General features: G+C 40.1%; 2 protein-coding genes and 1 long non-coding RNA gene across 5 annotated transcripts; 1 reads left to right on the forward strand and 2 right to left on the reverse strand.

Annotated features, from left to right (window-relative positions):
• Positions 1 to 509: 509 nt before the first annotated feature.
• Positions 510 to 5,427, reverse strand: zgc:109982 (uncharacterized protein LOC553564 homolog). 2 transcript variants are annotated; one of them, XM_044128554.1, is made up of 6 exons: positions 5,117 to 5,427; positions 3,395 to 3,556; positions 2,145 to 2,324; positions 1,965 to 2,058; positions 1,531 to 1,714; positions 510 to 937 (listed from the first exon to the last, which is right to left on the reverse strand). In XM_044128554.1, the coding sequence occupies exons 1-6, from the start codon at positions 5,211 to 5,213 to the stop codon at positions 701 to 703; spliced, it is 954 nt and encodes a 317-aa protein (XP_043984489.1). In that variant the 5' UTR covers positions 5,214 to 5,427; the 3' UTR covers positions 510 to 700. The 2 variants fall into 2 exon arrangements, with proteins under 2 accessions (XP_043984489.1, XP_043984490.1); XM_044128555.1 differs by having other exon boundaries at positions 862 to 937; positions 1,428 to 1,714; positions 5,117 to 5,355.
• A 49-nt stretch (positions 5,428 to 5,476) lies between these two features.
• On the reverse strand, positions 5,477 to 14,120 carry scinla (scinderin like a). Its single transcript, XM_044128553.1, has 17 exons — positions 13,989 to 14,120; positions 13,024 to 13,213; positions 12,802 to 12,956; positions 10,996 to 11,157; positions 10,739 to 10,888; positions 10,549 to 10,635; positions 9,525 to 9,657; positions 9,272 to 9,360; positions 8,977 to 9,183; positions 8,696 to 8,829; positions 8,316 to 8,406; positions 7,538 to 7,708; positions 7,278 to 7,452; positions 7,073 to 7,188; positions 6,673 to 6,750; positions 6,525 to 6,585; positions 5,477 to 6,425 (listed from the first exon to the last, which is right to left on the reverse strand). Exons 2-17 carry the CDS (start codon positions 13,199 to 13,201, stop codon positions 6,298 to 6,300), a joined length of 2,115 nt encoding a protein of 704 aa, XP_043984488.1. The 5' UTR covers positions 13,202 to 13,213; positions 13,989 to 14,120; the 3' UTR covers positions 5,477 to 6,297.
• Positions 14,121 to 15,438: 1,318 nt separating this feature from the next.
• LOC122838149 lies at positions 15,439 to 18,786 on the forward strand. 2 transcript variants are annotated; one of them, XR_006371843.1, is made up of 4 exons: positions 15,439 to 15,506; positions 15,634 to 15,700; positions 18,330 to 18,450; positions 18,569 to 18,786. It is a non-coding gene; the product is annotated as an uncharacterized LOC122838149 (long non-coding RNA). The 2 variants fall into 2 exon arrangements; XR_006371844.1 differs by lacking the exon at positions 15,439 to 15,506 and having other exon boundaries at positions 15,568 to 15,700.
• The last annotated feature ends 863 nt before the right edge of the window (positions 18,787 to 19,649 follow it).

Consider the following 19,649-nt stretch of genomic DNA (forward strand, 5'->3'; position numbering starts at 1 on the left):
GTCAACATACCTGCCATAGGAAAGTCACAAAAGCAGATGGCTACTCACAGACAGCTGTATTCAAGAATATGGATGGAAAGTTTAGCAAAAGTAAAAGCTGCGGTAGAAGGTAGGATGCACAAGCAACAGGAATAATCACAGCTGAAGCAAAAATTATTCAAGAATTTTTTTGGGAGATTCACAAGACATTAACTGTGATTGGAGTCAGACCTTCAAGAGCTATTCAGCCATACGTTAATGTTATGAAATTAACTGCATTATCAAAGCTCATCCATTTCCTGAAAAAACAGTAGAACAAAAATGTTCTGCTGGATTCATATCAATAAAGATTGTCTCTATCAAACACAGTATTTCTGTATAACAGCTCTGCATAATGACTACTGTAAAACTAATTTAATTTAACATGACTGTGTCTCAAAGGTCGTGTAAACAGTTAGGTCAGCATAATCTCAGTGATTTTTCTATATTATATTCTGTATATTGTATTCCATAGTGTAGAAAACTCCAGAGACATTTTCAGAAATTAATTTATTGCTTTACAGATTTATGATATTTTAGCTGACTGTTCTATTTGAAATGTAATTTCACTACAGCAGAAATAGAGCTAAACCTGTGTACAGCTTTGGTTGGTTATATTTCTCACACACACACATATACACGCACACACAGAGAGAGATCTGACGTGTCGTTACTAATCCTCTCAGGTACTCTTATCTTTTTCCAAGGTAAAACTCTTGCGACTCCTCCAGCGCAGCAGCTTGAGGAAGTTCAGGCTGGCGTTGAAGACTTTGTCGTGTTCAAACACCATTTTGTAAAATGTTTCGATGGGAAGGTCTCCGTTGGGATCGGCATATTTCAGTGTGGTCATGGGTGTGTAGAGAGTGTTTGTCTGATGGCGGAAGGGAGGATTGTCCATGGTGATGATCCTGTGGGTGTGCTGGAAACAAAACACACACAGCAAGAAGTTCAACCTACAGGCACTAAGAACTTATAATTTGCAGAAGTGTTCACTCCTTCAAACTTGTTTACACATTGTCACATTACAACCTCAAATGACAAATGTGTTTTATTGGGGTTTTATGTGACAAACAAGCACAGAATGGTGCATAGTTGGGAAGTGGAAAGAAATAATATGTGATTTTGAAAATGCTTTCTAAATTTGACATTGAGAGTTTGTGTTTAATATGGCGAGTTTGAGGATGGGTCAAAATGTAAGACCAAAATTGGGACCATTTTCAAAGATAGACTTTTTATTGAACAGAAAAAAAAAAACAGAAAACACACGACGATGAATGAAACACACAAGAAGCAAGGACAGAAGAGGATAACTAAACTGATACCAGGAAAATCCGACAAATGTGGAAGAGGAGAGAGGAGCTAAATTACTAAGGGAGTTCTGGAAATGATACTTTCTGTTGGAGTATTACCTCAGATAGTGTAATTTGTTTTCAGTGTTTTCAGAGGAAAGCTGCAATCGGTGCATCTATAGAAACAACATCTTCCAGTTGAACCAACTGGAAGAACTAATACCTCTGCTACATCCTCTGCTGTCTGACCAAGGGTTTCGAAGATCTGGTTGTAGTTCTTCAGGTAGATGTTTGTGAACATGTCTGCAGTCACTTTATCAGCTTTGCTGAGGTCTGTCTTCAGGCCCTCTTCGTAAACTTTACGCTCAAACTCTGTGATCACCGGACCTGGTTCTATCAGGCTGATGCTGGCAAAGAAGTTGAACAAAAGAAGAGTGAAAAAGGTGATATGAAGAAATACTTGACTCGTCACTACCAGTAATCCAATCGGTGCCAACATGCACTGAGAAACGGATTGTCTTTGTTAGAACCTGCTATGACAGCGCAACTCTCATAATTCTGTCTTTGGCTGTTGTGCAGCAGTCTGCATACATGCTCCATTCAAACCTCAGTATTGTTTGCAAGTCTCATCATGTTGACGATGTACTTTGAACTTACTTCAGACTGAACCTCAGGGCTTGAACTGCCAAGCTTTCACAAAAGCCTTCCACTGCAAACTTAGACGCTGCGTAGACGTCATTGAACAATATTCCTAAAACAAAGACAAAGAAAGAAACTGTTAGGGAAATGTTTCAAACAAAATTGGAACTGATGATGAGCGGGTCAGCCCCTCATCACCTTGAATACCCATGACGCTGCTGATGACCACAATATGGCCTTTCTTCCTCTTTTTCATATCAGGCAGGATCTCCTTCAGCAGTCGCACAAGCCCAAAGAAGTTGGTGTCCATGACCGTCTTCATCTCATCGATAGACTGGCACTCAATGGGTCCAATTAGTCCCATCCCTGCATTACTGACTGAGACAGGTGGGGAGTAATATTAACCTTTATATTATTGTCTGCACTGTCACACAGTTTTTAGCAATATTGCCTTGCAGCAAGAAGGTCCTGGATTCAATTCGTGGTCTGGAGTCTTTCAACTGGGAGCTTTCCTAAACTCTATGTGTATGAGTGTGTTTTCTCCAGGTACTCTGGCTTCCTCTGACAGTCCAAAAACACGACTGCTAGGATAACACGTCACTTAACTGCTGTTCTATTATCTTAGATCGTCTGAATTCAGGGATGTTCCCAAATTAATCAGTCCAGGATGAAGGTGAAGACAGAGGATTTGACGGACGGATGAAATACAACAATCTTAATTAGGATTTCTTGGGTGTTTTCAGTGAACTTTAGGGTTGAATACACTAGACTGCAACAGACTCTTTCTGAAATTCCAATTCCAATATTTTCTTTCTAGTTTCTGCTCCATCATATGGATTCTTCACTTTTTCCACAGCCTTAGCCCCCTCAACATCCTACAGTCTCTACATCTAATATATGCCAGTCAGGAAGAATATAGTCATTGGTAATAAACTAAATGTCAGCCAGTATCAGGTGGCTTCTCTGACTGACATACAGGCACAGTGCAGTTTCCTCCCAACTGCATTGTGCAACTTTCAAATACCATATTCATATAAGGACTGGCAAGATATTCCCAATGAGCTTTGTGTCTCTGGCTGACCACTAATTGTGTAGGGTGGTGTAATTTTCCTAAACTTCCACTGAGTTCCCAGTAGATGGCAGTGTATGAAGCAGCACTTCAAAGAAGAAGCCAATATATATATATAGACTTTTAGGTGTTTGTTTTTCTTTTGAATTATTTTTATAAAAACCTGGGAAAAAACTTGGACAAAATTTCTAGGTGTCTAAAAAGAATACACGATAAAGAGAAACAATAGGAAAGCAGAACAAATTTCTGTGCATGCATTGTGCAAGAACTGTGTTTTAGTGTTTCCACAGTGAAAAATGTGTACACAAAATGAGTGAAGCTTTGAACGTGTGGGTGTTTGTTGCATCAGGTGTGTGTGCAGGTGTGTGTGCAGGCTTACTGAGGATGTCCACCCGGCGTTCTGGCAGGCTGTCCACGCAGGCTTTGATGGATTCCTCGCTGCACACGTCCAGCTGCCTGATCTCCAGGGTCCTGCCCAGAGTCCGGTCGGCCGCCTCAACCAGCAGCTCGGCCTTCCCCAGGTTTCTCATGGTGGCATAGACTATAACACACAAAGAAATAGTCCTCTGACAGCAGAACGCAGCTGCGTTTCATTTAGGTCTTCGTGATCTGTAGGATAACATCCTGTTGCATATTTATGATCAGACATACTATGGGGTTTATTCTCTAATTAGGCTCTTACTTTGCTGACCAGCAATAATTCCAATGGATAAAGTGTGTTGTGAAAGCGGTGGAACATTGGCAGCTGCTCAAATCAACAGCATCTGCCTTTTTCTGGCTCATGCGGTGAGACATTATTCATCCCATTTACTCAGGATAATCCCCGGATCTCAGTGACTTTTCTTTCCAAGAGAATACTGTGTGAAAACTGTTCACTGGGATGTTATGGTAAACAACACAGTTAATAAACACATGCCTCCCGATCTTGATTATTTAGAATCATAAAATGTTTTTCACCACGGAGTTTTTTGTGCTCTCTCATTTCTTGCATTAAACAAGGAACCAAATTCCTGAAACTGGAATTTCAGGAATTTGTCACAAAAATCAAATAATCAATTAATGGCACAATGAATTAAAATGAGCTCAACAATTTCCATTCTGATGGTTCACAGTTGTGGTTGTACATGCTATTTTTTCTTCTGTATTATTTATTGTTTGTGTTTGACATGTTTTATTTTTGGCTATTTAAAACTTCTTCCATTTCCACTTTTAAGTTTTATTTATAAAATTAAAGTTTATTAGTTTTGCGAGAGGGCAAACTTGCATTGCTGTGCACTTAAAGCCTTACTAGAGAATGGTCTTGATACAACAAGATTATCATTTATCTCAATAATTACTGGGATTATTTGTTATCCAATTAAATTTGTCACTGCGAACGACCAAGAGGACTGAAATTCACAAAAATAGGAATTCATCTTCTAGTCTATATTCACATTTCAACTATTTGTTTTGTTATTTATGCTATATAGCAGTCAGGGGGAATTGACTGGAGCACCCAGTCAGGTAAAAGAACAAACCCAACACTGCAAAAACACAAAATCTTAAATAATTTTGGTCTAGTTTCTAGTGCAAATGTCTTAGTACATTTGAAATAAGACAAAACTAACTAACAAGTAACTTATTAAGAAACAGGAGTTTGATTTAAGTAAATAAATCCTTAAAATTGATGAAAAAGTATTAGTTCCATTGGGAGATCGTTTCACTTATAAGACATTCTTCCCATGTCATCTGAGTGACATAATCATGAAACTAATACTTTTTTCACCAATATTAAAGAAGTATTGGCTTTAAAAAAAAGCTGAAAAGTTCCATTTGTTTTATCTTATTCCAAGCGCTCTAACCTATTTGCACTAGAAACTAGACCAAAAATACTCAGTATTAATGTGTGTTTTTGCAGTGAACATCTCAAGACAAAGTTGACAGAGAAATAATAGATTCTCCTAAATTCCCTTTAAACTAATGAACCACAACATTTTTCCTTCTCTCTGTTCTCTCTTTTTTTTAACTGCGACCTAAAAGCCCCTAAAACACATCTGACCATTTTCAAATTTAACCCAACACATCCGAGCTTTGAGGAGAAGCAGCGAATCAAAACATTTACCCATGAACCTCTTCTTCTCGTCTTTGGCGATCCGGGCCGCCAGAGCCAGGCCGATCCCCGAGGAGCAGCCCGTGATGAGTACCACCTTCTGGTTCATTGTGCCCGCTTTGTTCGCGTTTGTCTCGCAGAATGACGGAGAACAAAAGGAGCGAGGGGATGTTTGGGGCGCTCTTAAAGCCCACTCCTTAATCCACAGGCCTGCAACTCAGCAGAAGCCTTGTGCACAGGGCCTGAAGATTACCAACAAGCGTGGCCAGCACATGGTGCAGCTGCACAGGAGGATTTAGGTTAATGATAACACGGCTATTGTCACAGGGAAACCCAGGTGTGGGACAAATCAAAGGCTTGTCAGACAGAACATAGGGCGAGAAAAGAGTTTTATTTTTTGATTCCATTTTAGGTTAAACATTTATCCTTACAATCTGGGCCAAAATGTGCAAAATGTAATGTCTAATTCAAGTCTCTACATTGCAAAAACACAAAAATATACCAAGTATTTCTAATCTTTTTTAAAATGTAAATATCTTAGTGCACTTGAAATAAGACAAAACGTACAAGTAACTAGTCAGCAGGATATAGGAGCTTGTTTTAAGTAAATAATTCCTTAATATTAATAAAAAAGTGCTACTTCCATTGGCAGATTATTTCATTTGTAACAAGGGAACATGTCTTGTTACAAGTGAAATAATCTGAGGATGGAATTACTAGATTTTCCTCAATAACAAGGAATTGTTAACTTAAAACAATCTGTTACAGCTTGTTGAAAAGTTTCTTGTAAGTTCGTTTTGTCGTATTTCAAGTGTACTAAAATATTTGCACTATAAAGAAGATTAGAAATACTTGGTATATTTTTGTGTTTTTGCAGTGTAGATTTATTTATTCATTTATTTATTCATTTATTTATTTAATCTCAGTTTTTGAGGTCATAAAGCTTGGAAAACAACACTGCATCAAGTTGTTTTTTTTTCTTAATGAATTGTAAAAACCAGCTGGTTAACTGGTGAAAGTAAATGAATATACATGAATAACAGCAAAGGAAAATGGCAGCAGGTTTTGTCGAACATATTTCAAACACTGGGTTGCATAGCCTTAAAGTTTTTTGGGGTTTTTTCCCACTAAAGTTTTTTTTTTATTTTTTTAAATTTTTTTTTCCTGAAGGCAACTACGGATTCTAAAGGATCTTAGTTCCACATCTTGGGGTCCCAACCATGGAACCAGCCGCTGAAGGAGGGCGGCTCCTGCCCCTGCTTGATGGTGGTGATGGGGACGCCGTGGCGACCAGAGGGGTCTGAATTCACGTAGTCCTGGGCTGGAAGGAAAATAAGGAGAAGTTAAGAACTTCAAAGTCAGGTGTGTTCTGGAAACATCCTTAACCGTCGGTGGTGGGTTGAGGAGCAGGCGGTTGTACCGATTTTAGGTGCTCCAGTCTTCTCTGTGTCATTCGCATCATTTCCAATCCAAACGAAGATCTGAGAGCAGAAAAGTCTCAGTGAGCTTAAACGTAGGAAATTACATGAAAACACATTTACCACAGAACCGTGTCATCGTTAGCGGACCTGATCCCACGTGTCCAGAACCATGACGTCATCGGTTGCCAAATCAATCTGTGAGAAGTCGCCTGGCACCTCTTCTGCCTGCACGTCGTCAAACACATGCTCATGTAAATATGTGGTGCTGCGCAAAAGGCATTTTCATCCTTTTAACATTTAAACATTATATTCACAAACTTGGGATTTTCCGTGGCCCAGTCAAAGCCCAGCCCTAAATTTGATTGAACAATTTGATTCAATTGAAGACTGGTCTTCACAGATTCTTTCCATCTTATCCAATTGAGTCATTTTGCTATTTATTCTTTTTCCTCCATTTTCTAATTATTTGTTACTTTGTGTTGGTCTATCACATAAACAACCTATTTGTAGCGGTAAACGAGACAAAATGTCAAACTTGAACACTTACAATAAGCCGACCGGTCTTATTGGAACAGGCAAACAGTCTTGGTGGTTTGACTGTGTTCTGGAGGGTCTTGGAGGTCTGGTATTCTTTCTTCCCTCCCAGCGCTGCCCAGAAACCAGCTGCCAAAAGGATAATATCTGATTAACACAACAAAGCACCCACTGCATTGCCATGTTGCAGTGATTATGCGTCTACTATTGCCCGTCACCTGGCTCCTTGGATTCCTCCACCTCTGTGGGGGTTCCACCCAGCAGGCTGGCAACGTACTTGGCTGCAGTCATCTCATCCGGACTTGCTCCCTTCCCCTTCCACACGAACAGGGAATTTGACGATTTGAGCACAAACACGTCATTGGTGTTCAGCCTGGAGGCCGTGGCTTCCACCTGGGAAAAAGAGATTGAAGATTTCCACAAGTCAGCACAAACAGCATCACTTCCACATCAACTTTTCTCAAGAATCAAAGCCGACCTCAACAGCCCGCAATGCTTTGGTGGAGCTCTGGCGGATATGGAAGAGGCGAGTGCTGGCGGGTTTGCTGTCTCCACCCTTGCGGGACGTCCCACCCAGGTGGATGATTAAAGGCTTGTCTTTAAACAGGCTCACCAGGTGAGGAGGCTCTCGGCTCTGAGTGACCCGGACCTGAAGAGACACAGATGATGTGTTGTATGCAGATGTAGAGAAAGCATGAAAGCTCAATATTTGAAAGGTGGAGTTTTTTCTTGTTCCCTATCAAAAACACTAATCTGAACAAAATGATTCCATAAGGTCAACTCTTTATACTTTGGTTTGCTACCAATGAGCAATTTTCTTTAGTCCTGGTAGTGCTGCTTGGAGATGTTTAGATACTTTAGAGCTTCTTGGTCTACTTTTGGTAAGAAAGTCCTTGTTTGGAGATCTCTGTTGGAACCAGGGAGGCTGTATAGAGTCTAATAAGCTCTTGGCTTAAAAATGAAAGAATTACAGCATAACACAGAAAGTGGTGCTGTCATCATAATGAAACAGACAAGTCAGAGTACCCAGAGAGAACCTGTTTATGCATTGGGAGAAGATGCAGAAGAACCGAGTCTGGGATTCAAACACAGGACCACAGTGCTACCAACTGCCATTACGTGACCCACTACGCGTGAGAACATAACAATTTTGCTGCCTGTCACTATAATCAATAACACTTGAACTGATGTTTTATCTTTAAAATTGAATGGATGTTTGTTGTATTCAGTAAAAATACAAGATGGAGACAACACACCTGGGTGGCCACTCCTCCCATCGAATCGTCCAGTTTGACTGTGAGGAAAGCTGAAGCAGCCAGTTCATCCTGGCTGCACTTCTGGCCTTGCCTGCAGCAAAGCAACATCAGGTTCAGTGCTGAGAATGCTTGTTTAAGCTTTGAGCAAAAGAAGCAGGAAAGAAATTTGCTGCATTCAGCCCATTGGCTAATATGCGTCATTTATCTAAAGGATAGATACATAGGAATGTTAAATCTCTGCTAATGTTGTGAATAACAGGAAATTTGGTCACTTCAACTTCTGCAGACAGTTCAACTCATTAGAAGGCTAGAAGAGATGTACACAGACAGGGGCCAGTTTGTCTGAGGCTGTCTTACAGATGATGCAAAGCTGCACCCACCAGGTGTAGATGATGTGCTTCTGTCTGCCTCCATCGCTGTAGGAGTACAGCACCAGATAACAGTCTCCTCCATAGAAATGCCCATAGCTGGACGGGTCCACAGGGGCCTTGTCACCTCCTTCCACACGCCAGATCTACAAACACCCAAAAGTTTCATATGTAAACACTACTACTACTACTACTACTACTACTACTGCTACTACCGCTACTACTATTAGTAATAAGAATAAGAATAATAAATGATACATGCTTCGTTATTGTGGCAGAACCCGTAACCTCACCTGGACTTTCCCAGAGCCATTATCCACCATGCCGTGTTGGGCAGCCATGGCGTTGTTGCCATGGAGTTTTGAGGCATCGAAGGGAATATTCTCCACTTTAGCGATGCGACCCACAGTGTAGGTCTGACCAGTGGCCGCTCCCTCCAGCCATTTGAAAAAGAACTGCTTGAACAGCGTGGTCTCACTCCCTGCGGGAATGAGCTGGACCTTTTATTGGGAGAAACAGACCAAGGAATGAATGCGTTTTCATCACACCGTCTAATGGAGACCCCGTGACAGACAATGACTGCATTACCTTTGTTCTTGGAGAGTAATTCTTTTCTTTGATGAACGTTTGGGCAATGGTCCACGCTTCTTTGCGCTCAGTTTTGTTTGCCTTTGGTCCTGCAGTGTGGGATGTGGTACAAAGATCAGAGCTGAACAAATTTAATCTGTTCTTCAATGGAGAAGTAGCAGAATACTAGCAGATGATATAAACACAAAATGTTCATCAACAAATGTACAAAATATAAAAAAGTTTGGGGGGGCAGAAATCAAAAGCCTTATACCTTTCCAAACAAATACGTTCCCATCCTCTCCATTATCCAGGATGTAGCATTCACTGGGAGAGAGCATGTCTTGTTTGAATGGGTTTGAACTGGCCACCAGAGTTGTTGACATGTTTCCAGAAGCATCAGAAACCTACCAATAAAAGATACGACTCAGACTTTTCTAGGTATCACTCAAATCTATTAGATACCAGCAACATGCAGGCCTGTCACGATAACAAATGTTACTGGACAACAAACTGTCCCAGAAGTTACTGTGATAAACGATCACATTGTTGTTTTGAGATGAGTTTCAAATAACATAGTGGTAATGGCATAATAATATGAGAACACATTCTCAGAGATCAAATCTTTTTTGAGGCAGAGTTTAGACACTATAACACAAAATTCAAATGAATGTGCAAGAGGCAATCTGAAAGTAAATTATTGATTTTGCCACGCTTTTATTGATCAGATCCCAAAACCGACTTGGTATCAGTATTATCCTAATTCAAATGCAACAGTAAGTACAAATGCTTTTGCGCCACAAAACGGAAGTGCTCTAGACCACTAGGGGGAGTCAACCACCAAACCATATAAGACCAGACCCTCAGTAAAGATGGGATGTCCAGTGGTAAATTGGAGTCTTTTACAATGATATTAAACAACAGCATATTTACAGAGGTAATACCTCCACTCCTCATAATGGTCTGGAGCATTTTTGTTTTGTGACGCAAGTTTGCAGTGTTTTGTACTTCCTGAGGTTTTTTGTTATTTGTGACATTTCCCCTTTTTTGGCCAGTACAACATTTAATCACCATGGAGACCAAACACAAAGAGTTTCTGTTGTTAAAGGAGTGATCCAGAAGAATGCTTTACTTCCCCAGACTAGATATGAAAAACATTTTTGTTTGACTTTATTTTTCAATCTGTATGAAATGAAAGTGTCACTGAAGAAGAATTCAATGACATTCAAACCTCTTTGAGGTTTCTGTAAACGTTTGAGATAAAAAGTTATAAACATTTCACTGAGTGGTATATTTACCTGATACAGAGATGCCTTATTCGTCTTGGGCTTCTCATGATCCACATCACTGTCTCCTGCAGGGAGATTCGGCTTTGGACCAAGTTCCTGTTAACGAGTAGAGATTATTGTTCATAGACCTCATGGAAACACAACCAGCGACAAATATTTTGTGTGCTTTGGTGAAAAGTCAAAGAAGAACACAGCTCACCTTGATGACAGCCTCGGGTTCACCGCCCTCGTCAATTATGTTCACCTCAGCACGGCCATGTCTCTCGTTGTCACGGATATCTTTGGCCATCTGAGTGGCCTTGAGACGCTCATAGCGATTGCTCTCACTGCCAGACCACTGGTAGATAACCTGTTGTTGCACCGAGCGGAAGAGAAGGAATCAAAGGGAGGAGTCTTAGTTACTGCAGAGTTTTTCTAATTATGCATTGGTTTTCTTTAGCTAAGACTTTGTCTTACCTTTCCCAGGTCGATGATGAAGCAGTCTCCCTTGTTGAAGCTGTCCCAGGACAAGGCCACCTCGGTGGCTCTGACTGTACGCCGGCCTTTGACGTGCAGCAGGCGCTTCACATTCGTGTCATTGGTCACGACATGCTTGAAGCCTGAGTTTACTCCACCTTTCTGTGGATAACAAGCCATTTATACCTCTGCTGTCCCATCCAGAACAGATCCGCAGTGATGAAAACAATGAATATGTTAGACATCATCATCCTGCCATGAACTTTGTTCATTTCATTCTGAAAGGACAGAGACATGCTTCTTTCTAAAGCACACACCGCCCTGTTTGTTCAGCTTTCAACAACCAAAGCAAACACCTAAAGCATGATCCCTTTGTAATCCATCCATCCACTCTTTCTTGGAACTAGTGAATTTTACAGGTAGCAGGCTGCAGTACCAGGAAGTATACTCCCATCTGCCACAAACGCTTTTAAAGCCACAAATATTTATGCTTTCAGTCTGTCTAACACCTTATTATGTCTAGACTTAACAAAATACAGCCTTCTTAGTCGGATCAAATTTATTTTGGTCAATTGAACTGAAGAATAAGTTTTGTGTTTCCAACTGGAAATTCAGAAAATCTGAGTACAAAGAAAAAGCTTCACTACAGTCCAACGATTCCCATTAAGAAAATAAGGAACAATCTTGCTAAAAAGGTTGGTTATACTATGGACAAAAGCAAAAACGTTGGTTGATGAAAATGTTCATGTTGCCATTGTGGCCTTGGTTACTTTATTTACAAGCAATGCCAGCGTATTCACTAAGAGGTATTTTCCGGTGTTATTTCATGAATCAGAAGCTTACAGTTTAGGATATTATCATGGAAATAAATCTTAAGATTGGTTTGATTGCAGTCATCATGAATCCAGTGGATTCTCCAGGCATCCTGAGGCAGGAAATTTGAAACGGGCCATCTTCAGGACGGGGTGAAATGGAAGCAAGTCTGTGCGAACGTTTCTGCCAACAAAACAGTTGGAATGTGGTGACTCATGGCATCACGGAGCAGAATCTCACAAAACAAGATCCTGTCTGATACTCCTGTTTTTGTATTTTGTTGGTTTTTGTTTTTTGGGTTTTGTTGGACAAAAATCTTTCAGATTCAAGAAAAGAACGATATGTGAGTGTAGAAGTTCACGGCATCTGCAGCAGTCTGGTATTTTGGTGTTGTCAGAGCACATCTCTGTTTGGCAGCTCAAACTCTCCATGGAAACCCTTTATGGAAAACCAGGAGGAGCAGGCTGCCACAAATCCCAAAAATAACCCCACGAATTCAACTGCTCTGCTTAAGAAGTTCCATTACTTTTATACACGAACAAAACAAAAAAATCACCAAAAACAAAAGATATCTAGGTAACATTTATGTGAAGGGGTGTTCATAAGAGTGACAGAACGCCTGTTCTAAACATGAGGGAGTCTTCATGAATGTCTATGACTGTTGTCCTGAAGTGTCATTCAGGAAATAATGACACTTGAAAATACAAACAATGCAAAGTTGAACTAAAAGCTCATTAAAGTGTCAACTTTGTATTACTGGGAAAATAATGACATTTTTAATGCAAAGCTGCATTAAAACTTGCACTAAAATTTAAAATGTTATTAACTTTGCATTAAATGTAAATGACACTACCGAATGACACTTCATGACAACAGTCATAAACATTCATGAAGACTCCTTCTGCTCATAACAGGAGTTATGTCATGTTTAAGACAGTTTCATATCAGTCTTATGTGTTACTGATATGTAAAATGAGATCAGGAGTATTTCACCTTGTACTTGATGCCAGACTTGAAGTAACCCTGAAAGGTGAGCGACTCTTCGTTTTGGAACTCGTTGAATTGGACCGGACTGCCACCAAGGTGATCATCCATCTGAGTGATCAGGATAGCAGCAGCTCCAGCCTCGTCTTTGGTGGCTTCATCACCTGCAAACGGGACAGGAGTTCAAAAGGTGCCAGGAAAAACAGACCGGGGTTTGTAGGTCGGACATACCGATCCATGAGTGCACGTTGTAGGAAGGAGCCGCGGTGGTGTGGAGGATGACGTAGGCGTCCCCGGTGAAGAAGTCTCCATGGAGCTGCTTTGGAACCGGTGCCAGATCCATCTTCTCCACCCGCCATATCTCCAGGCCGGGCTTCTTCCCCGCTGTCTGGAACGCCTGCTGTGCCATGGTGCTGAAGGCCTTAGAGGAGACAGGTTTCATTAATGACTTGACCATGCTGCAGAAAACTTGCATGGAAGAAGCTTATCGTCTTCAGTAATGTAGCCCTTTGAGTTTTCTGACTTTTTTTTGTTTTGCTTTTTCCCGTGACTCAAACATGGACCCACACTTATGCTGTGAGACAGGTTCAAAACCACCACTGGCTTTTAGGATTAAAGCATCTTTCATGAATTCAAACATTGAACCACATCACCATCGGCATATTAGATTTCTTTGTTTTGTTTCCAATAAACTCCTGCAGGGTTACAGGAACATTTCACTGCTGAACCTGTATGACAGGCACTTTTATTTATTAACTCAACTGCTCTTGAAGCAGGATGTATTGGACACAGCAGGGTGTGTCCAGCCAGCCTTTTACTGAGCTAGACTGTGGGCCGTTTTTAAAAAAAACAAGCAACCACTCCCCACAGGCGCTGAGAAAATGCATCTAGCTAATTGTTGAAAGTATAATCATGCTGGGTGTGGACGAACCTGTCCACACCCAAATATCCAACATATAAATGTGTAAAAAAATACTTTGTTTCCATGACACATTATGACATTATAAATATTCTCATAATGTGCATTATTTAGTCATTCTTGGCTTTACTTCCATGCAGCTTGTGTTAAAAGTTTGTTTCAGTAGATGCATAATGCAGACAGAGTTTATGCAGAAGCACGATCAGCCAGCCTCGCAGGAACTTGTTGCTATTGCATAAACAGTGACACGACAGGAAAGAATTACATTTTCCTTTACCTGGGTGAGGAGAGAATCAGATGCTGGTTGTGGAGACGCTGCACTGCTGCTCTTCCAATCGTCCGCGGAGCCAGTTTGAGCGGCCGTGCGCTATATAAGCAGACGGGACATCCGCCCTCAGATGGAGAGGCGTGTTCAGCCACATCCAGGCCCGGCCCAGGCTGCAGAACCACACACACACACACATAACACAAAACACAACACACACACACATAACACAAAACACAACACACGAACCTCCTGATTCCAACTCTTACATAACTTCAACTTTAATTGTGGGGATTTTAATTGTGTCACTTTTAATTTACTGCAGATCCTCTATATTTGAACATGTACAGAAAAAAACAAGAAGTGAAGTTTGAATGAGACGTAAGCAGCTTTAACGTTTACTCTGCATGTGATGTTTTTACTGCTTTGTAAGGATAGAGTCCAACAGAAACACAAATGTAACACTGCATAACTTTCAGCTGGAATATTTTTCCATTACTCTAGTGCTTAGCTCAATGTTCAAAAGTATTTTTCCATTACTCTAGTGCTTAGCTCAATGATTCTGAGCCTTTATCCTCCCCGACTCCTGCAGCTTCAGAGGGCAGAGCATGAACCCCCCATGACTGTAACCCTGAAAGAGGTTCTGCTTCTTTTAAAAAAAAAAAAAATCCATTAGCTTCTCCATAGGAGTTTAATCTGGGACTGATGGAAGCAGGGTGGATCGTTCTCTGATATTGATCTGAGGGAATCCATCAGAAGTATAATTAAATTTCCTGAAATTTCAAATATTTTATGAAGCTTTGAATTCTAACAACATTCCACAGCATTACAGACCATCCACTGTATCTTTTTTTTTTCACACATTAATCTTTTGCTAAAGTTTCAGTAGCATTTAGAAAGCTGGTATTTCTGGGTGTTTAGAACAGAAACAACCTTTTCCCAGCCTTGTCTGAACTCACATCTTCATCCACTTATCATTGATCTGACTGCAGAGATCAGCAAGTTTGAGTGAATGGATTTTTTTATAGATTCCTAAATAATTGTCTCTTTAGATTCCACTGTGCACAGACTGAAAGTTAGATTTAAACAAAATAAAGTGATTCAATGTTAATTTAACTCAGTAAATGATTATTTTTAATACATCATATATCATAATTCCCTTGAGTGTTTTTGTGTTTCTGAGTTAAAACTTGAACTCTGCAATAGTGTTCCATAAATATGTTTTCTCCCAGGTAGATTCTGTTTCACCTGGTGTTTTGGCTGGTTGTTTGCTGACCTCTGTTTAGGCAGCGGCTTGTTTTTCTGTGTTTACATGTCAAACAAGAAGTCAGAGCTCATTGTATGAGATATATTAGAATGTGTTTTGTTTTGGGTTTTTTTTTTTTTTTTGCTACCAAGCAGTAGAAAACAGGAAGTAGACTTGGCAGTTGCAGACATTTCCTCCCCCAAGAACTGTAAGCTCATCCGTTACCCAAGTTTCAGTTTTGTCATGGTGGTAATGCAACCTCTGGTGAAGGCGGACAGTTTTCAGTATGTTTGTTTTGTCTCGGTTCTTTTTATCGATTTGTAAAGCAGGACGCCTCACTGAAATGAAATATGGTGGTCTAAGTACTTCTTCTCTTACAGCGTAATGCATTCAGTCTGTCTGTCTGTCCAGGCACTTTACATGGCAGCCAGGGAACTGTAGCTGCATAGAGGTGAATAGAAGTGAAGCATTGATGAAGGTACGTCCAAAAAGCAGATGAATTCAAAAACCAGTTAAACTGCTCTACATACACATTTTATGAGTATGTCTAATACAAAATTATGACTCATAATTTCTCTCCAGCAGCTCCAAATATAGAACGTTGACTCATCTGTTTCCTGAGCTTCTTGCAGCAGCTCTAACAGGCCGGTCGCCTTTTCGAAGTTATGATAAAAGCCCCTCTGTGCTGCCACCACAGTTGATTTGGCAATTACATATTTGTTGCTTTAGCCCGCGTGTTTCTCGATCGCGTGGCTTTTGCCCTGGCCAGCGGCCCCTAAGACTGTGGCCCCGCTGACGCCCATGTGGCAGCGTGACAGAAAGCGGAGGCCCAGATCTCCTCTGCAGTCGCCTCAGGTTAGGGCCGGCTCCGTCGACTCCCACTGGCAGAGCTGCGTCAGCACATTCTGCCTCATTGTGCAGAATACACACATCTCTGTCCCCGTCTCAGACACACCAACTCCAGCACCCACAAGACCAAACAGATGCAACACACTTGCCTGAGCAGATAATGACGGCCACACACGCACACACACGCATGCACCCACACACACAAACACACGCAGGCCTGTTCTAACTTGTGAAGGCCCAAACCTCTCTGAGTTAAAAGTTGCATAACTCTTGGGGGAAATACTTCTGCTGTCCTGACCATGGAGTTTCCCACAAACACACGGATTGTGAGTAGCTGCATTCTGGAGAAGCATATGGCGCAGCGATGTAACAGGGATTCTTTATGACTGAGCATGAGCGGCGGATAGGAGCAGGGATCTGGCGGTCCCGGTTGCCCGCGGCTGCCTCTCGGTTTTAATTTCCTGCTGCAGCAGCTCCGCTCATGTGGAAGATCATTTGCAGCTGGTAGTAGACCAGAACTGATGCTGATGTACGTTTCAGTTTAATTATTTGGAAATAAAAAGTCTCTAGGCTACTCCGCTTTCTCACCGAAACCGTTCTCAGCTGTAGGTATGCAGTATGAACTGGTTTCCAGCTTAACGTGTCACATTGGAGGAGTTAATTGGCTGTCAAGCCTGGAGCACTATCACACCGTGTCCCTACTGAAACACAATAAACTTAGAAAAGTGTTTTCTTTTCTTAGTGCTGTCAAATGTTCTAAATGTGCAGTTAAAAATGCGCTAGCATGGTTTGAAATTGCAAATGCTGATCTAAATGATTTCTTTCTGCTGGATGTTTTTCGCACATTTCTCATCTCATACTTTTGTAGTTTTTGTCTAATAATGCATAAAGGTTATCACTAGCATGTTGACCAACAGTAGTACACTCCATTCAGCATGCAAAAATCACTGTAAAAGCTACAATGTGGTAAAATGCTAATGTTAGCCTAAATGTTTATTTTATTATGATTGCTAACAGTAGCAAGTTAGCTAACGATGTTTAATGCTCCATGTCACAATTTGTCGTATTTCATAAGTATGAACTTGGACCAAATGGGGATTAGAACCAAAATAATTGTAAATAGGTTGAAATACAAAGTCTCAGATTATATATTTAATTAACTTTTTTTAGATTCAAGCATTTCCATGACGATTTATCTGCATAATTTAGAAAAACACCAAACCTACAAAGAAAAAATGAAGCCAAGTGTATTTGTTTTGGTAAATTTGGGGGTACAGCTGATTTACCCGATCACATTTTATATATTTACCATCCTTATTGAGATGTCTCCAATATGCAGTAATTTGATGTGTCCTAAAATACTCCAGATGTAACCTGTAAAAATTGTTATTAGAGACAGCAAACATTTGATGTCTCTACATTAAAATGTATTTCAGGCATCAGTTACTGGACTAGACTGCAGCTGTTTAATAGCATATTCTTACAAAGGTCACTTTCTGCATGTATTAAAAATGTGTAAACTTATTAGGAGGGGAAATAAAAAATTTTGAGGAAAAAATATTGTAATTATCTGAAACATTTAACTTTCTTCCAGATATTTGAAATGTTCACTTTAGGGGAAAAACATGTTTTCATGACATCTATGAAAACTGATGTGATCTGTTCTATCATGGACAATCTGAAAACAATACCTGAAATGTTGATTGGCAGAAAACTCAGGTAAACTATTTGGAATAGCTGCAAAATTTCTTCATAACTCATTAGGAGCAGATATCTGGATATTACAGCGTTCTGAAAGGCTTTTTTTTTTTTAAATACATTGTTAGTGATAATTTGGGTAGAAAAAGGTGTACAGTAACATCCACCCCAACAGCAACCAATAATCACAAACCTCACTGATCAGTGTCCTTCCCCTCAAACTTCTAAAAACTGAAGGTTGCAGATCAATAAATCAAAGCTGTATTGCTTTTGAAAAGATTTTGGTTCCATTATGAATAAATCCACCTCTGCATTTCACAAAAGATTTGCTCAAAATCAATATCCACAAATATTTCATTTCTTTCCTAACAACGTTCCCTGAAGATACAGTCACTGAACTTCAGATCCAGAAAGATTTGAAAAAAAACAGGACGATCATTTTGTTTTTTCTTTTCTTTTTTTTCTCTCATGTACGTAGATGAATTTTGCAAGGCAATATTCTTGGATCATCAGCAATCCGCCTAACCCTTCCTCTAACACCCTGCCTTTCATTTTACAAGGTTTACTTTAGATGTACCAGGGATTTTTGAGTGGATACACGGGGGGAGAACAATAACCTGATGTGAACACGGCGTAATGCTGCAGGGGAGAAGAGGATTGGAGTTTGCAGCTCATCAGCAGGTCGGGGTCAAGACTGCAGCTGGACGTTTCTCTCGCGTAACGTAGTAAATGTATAGATGTATTTCTGAGTGTATTTGTGAACTGTGTGGTTTCTTACCTCTAATTATTTTTTTTCCAGCTACCAGTATTCATTTGCAATAGACCAGGAGCAAATCAAGAATATTGGATTGCAGTGAATTCAGCCCCCTTTACTCTGATAACTCCAAATAAAATCTAGAGCGTGTTCTTCCTGGGCACACCGTCCCTGCAGCCAGCCAGGACGGGTGTTAGCATCATGATATGGGAGGTTTTCCTCAGACGGGACAGGGAAGTGGGTTAGGTGTTTGTGGGAAGATGGATGGAGCAAAAACACAAGACAACCCTGAACACAAATTCCTGCTTCATTTTTCAGTTTTTTTTACTGCAAAAAATAAAAATAAAAATAAAAACCCATGTATCTTTTTCCTTCCACTTCACAATTTTGCACTACTTTTTATTGGTATATCCCATGAAATCAAATACATTGCTTTGAAACCTGAGGGTTTAAAGTGACAAGCTGAGAGTAGATTTGATGGGTATGGAAGGAACTGTAGGCAAAGTTTACAACAAGTATAAATACCATCTGTGTCAGGGTGAGAAGTTTCCAGGACTCAAAGGCAATGAAAATCATCTAACGTTAAGATGTATTATCACTATGCTGGAGTGTGGACCAGAGTTTCTCCCTTTAATCTTATATATGATCCTGTTTCCTTCAAGAAATTAACAACTGCTTTATTTATTTTATGTTTAATTAATATCTTATTAAGTTTTAATGCCTCTATATCATATTTCCTAATTTCTTGTTTTAGCTTTTCCCTACTTACTGTAAATGTTTCACAATGAATTATTACATGTTCTACTGTTTCCATATTCATACCACACTCACAACTACCTGCTGGATGTTTACCTATCAAATGTAAAGTTTTATTTAATCCAGTATGTCCGAGCTGCAATCTTCTCATTTGCTACTTGTTCTTTTCGATTTTCTCCTATTATTTCCATATTCCCTACCTTCTTTTGTATATGAAATAAATGACGACCTTTAGGTCCTTCCTCCCGCAATTGTTGCCATTCAGATTTAATTTTGCTCTTAATCATTGATTTTATTTCAGATTTACAATACACTATTTCCATAATTCTACTTTGTTTAAAAGGCACCTTAACTAAATAATCTGCATTTA

This window comes from Gambusia affinis, linkage group LG10, assembly GCF_019740435.1.
Source record: "Gambusia affinis linkage group LG10, SWU_Gaff_1.0, whole genome shotgun sequence".
Lineage (NCBI taxonomy): Eukaryota > Metazoa > Chordata > Actinopteri > Cyprinodontiformes > Poeciliidae > Gambusia > Gambusia affinis.